This window comes from Artemia sp. Qi Xiang Cuo, chromosome 16 (assembly GCF_049724085.1).
Source record: "Artemia sp. Qi Xiang Cuo chromosome 16, ASM4972408v1, whole genome shotgun sequence".
Classification (NCBI taxonomy): Eukaryota; Metazoa; Arthropoda; class Branchiopoda; order Anostraca; family Artemiidae; genus Artemia; species Artemia sp. Qi Xiang Cuo.
Window position 1 is genome coordinate 18,727,703 of NC_142809.1, and position 8,872 is coordinate 18,736,574.

General features: G+C 33.1%; 1 protein-coding gene across 2 annotated transcripts in view; it reads left to right on the top strand.

Annotated features, from left to right (window-relative positions):
* The window catches only part of LOC148942652 (bromodomain adjacent to zinc finger domain protein 2B-like), a 180,474-nt gene extending 175,372 nt beyond the window's left edge, over window positions 1–5,102 (top strand). For both annotated transcript variants that reach the window (XM_089102192.1, XM_089102193.1), the window contains exon 31: window positions 2,841–5,102. In XM_089102192.1, coding sequence (XP_088958318.1) covers window positions 2,841–2,988 — 148 coding nt within the window. In that variant the 3' untranslated portion in view covers window positions 2,989–5,102. The remainder of the gene's footprint in view (window positions 1–2,840) is intronic.
* Window positions 5,103–8,872: the final 3,770 nt, after the last annotated feature.

Genomic DNA, 8,872 nt, shown 5'->3' on the forward strand with positions numbered 1-8,872 from the left:
ATGAGCAAATTTGTATAAACAGAAAAAAGGGGAAACATCCTGAAAGAAGAGTATGATTTTGATGAAAATTATATCATCATATTAGATACAGCATGTCTGAGATGCCGAGGGTTTCTAGCCCCTATCTACAAAAATGCGAAATTTGTACTTTTCTGGGAAAGAGGATCACCAATGTTGGTTCACATATTTTTCTTATTCGTTTTCTTTATATTTACCCCTTATTTTTATACTTTTTATTTTTACTTTTATACTTTTTATTATACTTTTATACTTTTTATTATACTTTTATACTTTTTATTATGCTTTAATTTTTTGGTAGCATTACAACAGGGGTTTTGGTAAATCGGAAGAGGGACTGTGAAAACTGTAAGTTCGAGCCCCATGTTTTATGTAAGAAAACAGATTGTATTGTGGCAAAATATCCATTTCTTCCATTTGGTGTTGCAAAACAACAAATTCGGACCGAATAGGCATAAAATACTACTGAACGAAAATTATGAGGTAGCGACTCGGTTTGTACAATAAATACAGGTTATATTTTCAAACACATTTTGTATTTTTCTAAATCAAACTAATTTGAGGTGAAAAGATACCGGGAATTTTTCAATTAACGTTGAATGTCACAGTGGTTAACAACTGACATTAATCGAAAACAAAGAAGTGGTACAATTTCTTTTAGAGGAGGGTCCCATCAAATGCAAGATATTTTGGGTCAATCAGTGCACAGAATACAGATTATTCGTAATTGTATACTTTTTTGGGTGTGAGGGGGGGGGGCAGTACTGTATGTATACTGAGGGGCAAACGTTCTCCTTTGTCTATTGAAACGGCAATTTTTAACTGAAAACAAAAGTTTTTAAAAACTCATCCATTTGATAGAAAATCGTGTTTTATAGCGATAAGAAAAGAACCTAAAAGGTGCTTTCATTTTCAAGTTTTTTTATACAAAAGTTAAACTTATGCACAAAGTGGGGGTGGGAAGCTCTGGGGCTGACACCCCCCTCAAGTTTTGGAAAACTCTGACTGTGATAGCAAGGTGAACTGAAATTAAACAGTAAAAAATAAGTGTTTTTCAATGAAAGTAGAGATCAGCGTTAAGCTTAAACCGAGCAGGCATAATTCTATATGAGTGAGGCTGCCTGTCTTCCCTCAACCCCGCTGGTGCCACTTTTTAGGCTAAAATTTCAATCCTTATTTCAGCACTGAATGTTCTGATGCAAGAACAATGTGATGAAATCTTAACTTTTCTATTACAATACCCCGAGAATGCTATTTAAGCTTAAAAATATAGAACTTTTGGTTATTTAAATAAAAAAGGCAAAATGATTGAAAAAGGTGACTGATAACCTTTGAAATTACCCCAGCCGTTCTTGAATTCTCAGTTGTAAAAGAATTTTCGTCTTTTTTGCTAAAAAAAAAAATCGTGGAAAGACTACCAAAACTCACCCCACCCTGATAAAAAAGTTGACTAATTCTGTCATAAATGGCTCTTTCTCTTTGTTTTGAAATATAAAATGAGAGAAAATGGCTCTTTCTCTTTGTTTTTAAATAGAAATTGAGAGAAAAGAGAAAAAGAGAGAAAACGGCTCTTTCTCTTTGTTTTGAAATAGAAAATGAGAGAAAAGAGAAAAAGAGAGAAAACGGCTCTTTCTCTTTGTTTTGAAATAGAAAATGAGAGAAAAGATAAAATGAGAGAAAACGGCTATTTCTCTTTGTTTTGAAATAGAAACTTAGATAAAATATAAAAATATAGAAAACGGCTCTTTCTCTTTGTTTTCAAATAGAAAATGAGAGAAAAGATAAAAAGAGATAACACGGCTCTTTCTCTTGTGACCTCCTCCTCTTTGTTCCATAAGTAAGTCAAGGACTTGTATTCTCCCTAGATTTTGTAAAAAAAATATTTTAAACCACTAAAAGAAAAACAAAAATTTTAATTCAAATAAGATTTAACCTTTCTCTTACAATAGTAGAGTAAGAATTACTGCTAATTTTTTTATCCAAAATTTTGTTTGATTTAATAAAAATTTTCCGAAATTAAAACCCTTGCCCTTCTAAAAATATAGTACGAGGATGTCACTTGATTTTAAAGGCCATGATTAAGTTTTGCCATTAAGATTTATATTATGGGCTATGAAACACACAGTTTTGTGACAAGCCTACAGCTGCACTTTGAACCGAAAGGGCGAGAATTTTGCATTTAAAGAGTTATCCAAACTTACGAAATACAAAATATTACAGGAATTTTCTAAAGACTGAATAAAGTACAATTTAAACAAATATTTTGGCTAAATGACTAATCTACAGCGAAACATAACGTAAGTGCTGAAGCAGTGAAGCCAACACACAAACTCTTTAATAAAATAACGCTGAAGCAAAATCACAAAAAAAATAAAAAATTTGGAGAGTTTTTACTTCATTACCTCGCAAAGGATTGAAAAAACAAAATTTAAGTTCCCGAATGATAGCGGAATTGCTCCCTTACGTTGAAACATTAAAAGTTATTGAAAAGAAAAAGATAATTCACCATTTGTACAGAGACCATAAGCCACATCAAATCTCTTCAACCATCAAGCTAAGTAAATTTTAGAAGTTGTACTAAAAAGGTGTAAAAAGGACACAAATTTTTATTGAATAGTCTTAATAAGCCCAGTAATCACTGTTTTAATAGATATAAAGCATATTTTGCATATGAAGCACATATTATATTTTTACAATTTTTGATAATATTTTGACATTGACAATTGAAAATTTTGGACAATTTCGAACAGTTGTAAAATCTTTGGACAAATTGACAGTATTTTGAATACTTTAAACTATTTTGACAATTTTCTTATTTCCAGGTATAAGAGTCGAGACGAATTTTACTCAGACATGATCTTAATATTCACTAATTGTGAGACTTTCAATGAAGATGATTCACCTGTTGGAAAAGCGGGCCATTCTCTTAGAAACTTCTTTGAATTGCGATGGGCTGATATGATTGTATAGCCCCGAGGTCAAGCATGTTGCCCTCGATAGGAACAGCGCAGCTTTTGATTTGAATGAAACTAAGACAGATCTAGTCTTTGTTAAATGTCCTTGTTGCCTTTTTTTTGTGTATTTCGTATCTAGTGGTGCAGCCAGATAGTAGTGAAGGAGAGTATCCTCACCCACCCTGACGGAAATGTGAAGAATTCATATTTGAATCGGAGTGAACAGTGCAGCTTTTTATTTGAGAAAAACTAAGACAGATCTTGTGTTTGTTAAACTTCCTTGTTGCCTTTTTTGTATATTTGGTGCCCAGTGGTGTAGCCAGATAGAGCTGGGCAGGCCCGTGCATCAAGGATTTTATTTAATTTGGGTGAATACCAAATAAAAATTCTGGGAGGGTGGACATCAAAATAAGTCAGGGGGGGTTTACTGGGTTTGAACCCCCCCCCCTCCCCACCCTGGAATTTTTGTCTGAATCGTAAAATCGTAACAAAAATGCCCATAAACAAATTTTGATGCGTTTTTAAAGTTCGTTTTGTATACTCCCTCCCGAGTGAAAACCCTGGATACGCCCTTCCATCCCATGGATTTTATCTAACAGTATCAAATAATTTTTTTTACCTGCAATTTTAGACCAACAATGAGTCGGAGAAATATTTCTTAGGGTGGATCAAACTGGGTACCCCTTTTGATATGGCCCTGATGCTGGGGGAGAAGATCCCGACTTGCCCACCCACTCTCCGAAATGTGAAAAATTTCTTAGAAATGTATACTTTTTGATTATACAGTTGGTATATTTAAGACTTTTCCGTGGTTGGATCTTCTCTAGAACGGTGATCTGGCTATCTCTCGACCGTACCATCATGACTAGGGTGGCCAATATATCTTCATACCTCATTTTATTATTCCTATTTGTCATCGCAATCTTTTTTTTTATTTGTTGTTGTAAGTGTTTAGTTCCTAATAAAAAAAAAAAAATTCTAAATAAAAAAATAAATTCTTAAGATATTTTGAATCACCATTCAGCTACGAGTAATATTTCTTTCGGTTTGTTTTTTGGACCTTTTCCTGTATGACTGATTATTTTTCATTGAGAACAACCAGGCCTGACCAGAAGGGAAGGGAGATTTTAACCCAGTTCTTCTACTCCACAAATGGAATATTTATAGACCCAGGAGAAATTTTCCCAGTTTATAATACATAGTCTCAGTCCTGCCTTAAAAGTGTGGTGTTCCAGAGGGATAGGGAGGGTCCTACCCAGTTTACCCTCCCCCTCCATAAGCTAATTATGATACATCTCCGAGATAATTCTGCATAATCTCAGCCCCTTCCCCAAAGCGTGTTGTTTCATGGGGGAATGGAGGATCCTACCCCGTTTACCCTCCCCCTCTATTATTTGTGCATATTATGACACCCCCAGTAAAAACCATTTAATGTGCCCTAAGCATACACGTATTCTGGAGAAGGAGGGGGGCTAGTTCTAGAATCCTCCCGGGATCCTAAATTTTGTCAAATTTCTTGGCACTTCTTAATTAAATTATCAAACAAAATGTTTAATTTTGTTACTGCTTCCCGTCGAAAAAAAAAATCCTGCGTTAACAGTTATCCCTAAGTTCTTGGCTGTGTGAGCCTGTTGACTTATCTGCATATCCATAAAAATTACTATTTAACACATGGAACGATACAAATTCCGATTGGAACTTGAGAAAAGGGCTGTAGGGAAGACAATTCTGGGTATTGACAAAAATAAGTAGAATAAATATTGTCTTTGTTTGCCTTTTAAGGCAAATTAAGTATAAGAAATCAAATTTGACGTTTAAGCGCCTTCGTTAAGTCTCCTCATTTCTCATAAAAATTATCCTCATTTTTTCTGCTCCGTGGGTTATTACTTAAGCTTATTATTAGAAATTTTGGTATAAGAATTTTTTTCAAGCAGGATTCCCTCCCTAGGAATATCACATGGTTCCTCCTCCCTCCCTAGATTTTTTACTATGTGTGGATTTTAATAATTCAAAGCAGGCTATGCTATAAATTTTAATCATAATAAATTATATATAGGTTATAAATAAATTATAAAAATTTAAGCTTTATAGGAGAGCAGAGAAACTGAAAGATTTTTTTTCTCGTTTGTTGTTTTTTTTTTTTTTTTTTTTTTTTTTTTTTTTTTTTTTTTTTTTTTTGCTGTTTTATTGTTGCTAGGAGCCAGTTGTTTCGAGCATTCAATATACGCCAAACTAAATTTTGATTTGAAAGGCTCGATTTCCAACTTTTTCTATGAGGGACCAAAGGAGACACGTGACATATGACATTTGACATAAGACACATATGACATTTCACACGTATGATATTTAGGAAATTTGAAATTTTAAAAATCTAAACGACACAAAGTAAACACAGCTAGACACAAACGTGTCTACTTCTTCAGCAGTGTTCAATGCATTCCCAGACATAGAGCCTTGCGAGATACATGAGGATTTGTTTGCTTTTATTCTTCAAATTTATTATTGATGTGCTGAATCCGAATTAATATATCTATTTATCTATCAATCTCCTCGTCTGTATTCATTATACCCTTTTGTAATCAGCAGATCCAGTGAAAAGGAGGGTGGATGTCGTAGATAATCTCGGAGACCACACTGCCTTTCCATGACGATAAATAAAAGTTCAAATAGGGATAAAATCTTTTAGTACACAGTGTTTCACAAACAGTGATAGAAATTCACAAAAATACCAGATATTTCGGTCACATATGCAGTTACCATTCTCAGTAGTAAAACGGTCACTGCATATGTGACCGAAATATCTGGTATTTTTGTGAATTTCTATCACTGTTATCATCATCACTGTCTATTAAAAGGATTTTATCCCTATTTGAACTTTATTTATCGAGGGTGGATGTCCCTCGGCCTGAGCCTTCAAGGGAAAGGGACCTAGTGCAAGACCTTTTCATTCCTAAGAATTGCACATCGAGTTTTTTTCCTTTGATCTATACTGCTCTATAATCTATTAGTGTATTGCCACTTTGTGTTTCACTTTCAGGTTGCGTTGACATTTTACTTGAGTTTTTTACCTATATAATATTGGCTCTAGATTAATTACTATAAATAAACTATTTACTTATTAATTTAGATATTTAATTCAGACTAAATTAATATCTAAATTAGATATTAATTTAAACCGGATTAATTTAGATAATTAATTACTCTATATAATTGATCTAGGTAATTAATAACTATAGAATAATATATTTTAAATTGAGATAGAAAAAGAATGTGTTTTTAAAAATCGGGGAGTGGGACAATTTTATTGTTTGTCTATTTTTATAAAATGAAATTACCAAAATGGTATTTTTAGAGTTCTAAAGTGAGGGACAAAAATCTAGGGGACACTTGGCTCCCCCCTCCTCCCCGAGAGGGTAACAGCTGAAATACAATTGATTGGGGTACCTTTTGGGAAAAATATGGAGGGGGACAAGTCTTAAGGAAAAGGAGGAGAGGTGTATTTTTGGTCAGTAGTAATTTTATTTACAAATGATTTTTATGAGTTGATCATATTGCCAAGAATATTGCTTGACGTTTGGAGAACTAAGATATTTCTTATACCCTACTTTACATATCCTGATTTCGTTTTTATTTCGTACCTTTTGTATTTTTATTTCATATGACTGGTTTTCTCTCATTGCTAATTATTACGAATCAGGATCTAATGCCAGTGTTGTATAGTAAACTTAACTAGGGAGTTAATTAGTGACCTCGTTTATAAGTTTCTGTCTTTTATTTGTGTTATCTCCAATTTTGAAAACTGTTTTTTTAAAGAAAGGCGTAGTACATATATAAAAATATTCAAAATGTGTGTAGGTATGGCTTTTCTATTTTGTAATAAAATGCAACCCGTATCTTGTATATAGTATCATTTCCAGTAATGTATCATCATATAATGTTTTGTATGTGAATCTAGATTTAGCGAATAAATTTTTTACTAGTTGAGTTGTTCCAAGTAGACATAATCAGAGTTGTAAACATAAGTTTTTTCACGGGGGCCATTTAAACATTTGCCTCTCAATTACTTGGACTTTCTCTGTCCGCAATTAGCCATGTCTTGATGCAACCTCTTCAACCTACTGCAAAATCAAACTTTCTATTCAGAAAGAGCATAAAATATGCATCAAGTGGTGTGTTCACCTTGATTATAGTTAAGTAATGTAAAACATTCTAATTTCACTAAGAATAGCAAACTCAGAAAATACAGCATGCTTTTGCAAAGATTCTAAGGCTATGTCTGGCCCTATCAGGGGGAAGGCTTGAATATAAATTGTGAGAGTGTCCTGAAGTTGTCTGAAATAACCTTCTTTGCATTGATGAGCAAGACGAGGATTTTTTTGGAACCATTTTTTTCACTTGTAGCTATTCGAGTGTGCCGCGAAAAAAAAAAAAAAAAAAAAAAAAAAAAAAAAAAAAACCAACAACAACACAGGATTGGTTGTTTTGGGATACATTCTCATCGTTTGAAAACCCTCTGCTGACAGAAGTTTAAGTTCCCTAGCCACTTCCTTCTGGGTACGCCCCTGGACACTCAGGTAACTATGCAATAAGTATATATAGTTTTCGAAGACAACGTGGAACAGGAAGCCATTCTTAATGAAAACGGCTGATTAACAATATATTTTATGCTAATTTTCGTTGCTGAAGCTTAGTGAAACTCCAGTATTGAATGATTAATTGAAAGTCAATATTGAGGGGTTTACAATTCCTAAAGCATCAAGTATTTTATGGGGTCTATAGAAGCTAACATTGGTTAATTCTATATAAACAACTGAGAAAAGTGAAAGAGAAGATGTTTTGCTGATTTAGATTTGTAATATATAGTGAGGATTGTGGATATTGTGGATTTTTTTCGAAAAAAAAGCATTCTTGAATCAACTGTGCGGTCACTTTTGCATATGAATCTTGAATCCAACTTTTACAATTTTGTTAGTGAATCATTTAGAACTATATTACAATAAATCTAATTGGCTGCGTTTTTTGAGATTTGCTAATTTTTTTTTTCGTTTTTTTTTAAGAATCTCGAATCTCCCAAAAACAAAAGAAAAGAAAAGCGATAATGGGGTTTTATAAAGCCAACGAAAATACTGGATAGAAAAAAAAAACATAACTTCAAAACGTCAGTTCTGTCAACTGACGTTTATGAAATGAACGTTTAAATGAAATAAAGGCTTCATTGAATTGGGTACAATACGTTTTTTCGAATATCGATGGAGAAAGTGTTGTTGGCTGATCAAATTATATTGATCAAAATACGAAAATACTGGATAGAAAAAAAAACTATACGTTCTGTGAACTGACGTTACGTGTTTGGGCGTTTGACGTTGCGTCTATGCGTGTTTAACTCTTTTTTAAATTGACAACACTGTTCAAACGCCACTTGTGTATTATACAGAACACGTCGAAGAAGTAAAGCTATCAATTATTAAAATTCTTTTCTTGCCATCTACATCTCTCTTCGTATCAACTTTTTAGCATACTATAATGTTAAACTCTATTTTAAATTGACAACACTGTTCAAACGCCACTTGCGTATTATACAGAACACATCGAAGAAGTAAAGCGTAGTACTCACTCTCTTTGAAAAGGTGTAGAGCTTCCATAGAATCCAAACTATCATATCTACGGAATCGCCGTAAAAAACGGATGTTGACTCGAAAAACACTCTGGTTGAGTTACATAATTTCATGCATGCTCCCAAAACATGTTTGACTACTTTATACCATACCAGTTTTTTAAGAAAAAAAAAATTGTCCACTTGAACTCACGACGTACATTCTTATGAAATTCTTATTAATAACAAAAAAACCTGTCTGCTTAAGTTATATAATTACGACCATAATCTCAAAACATGTTTGATC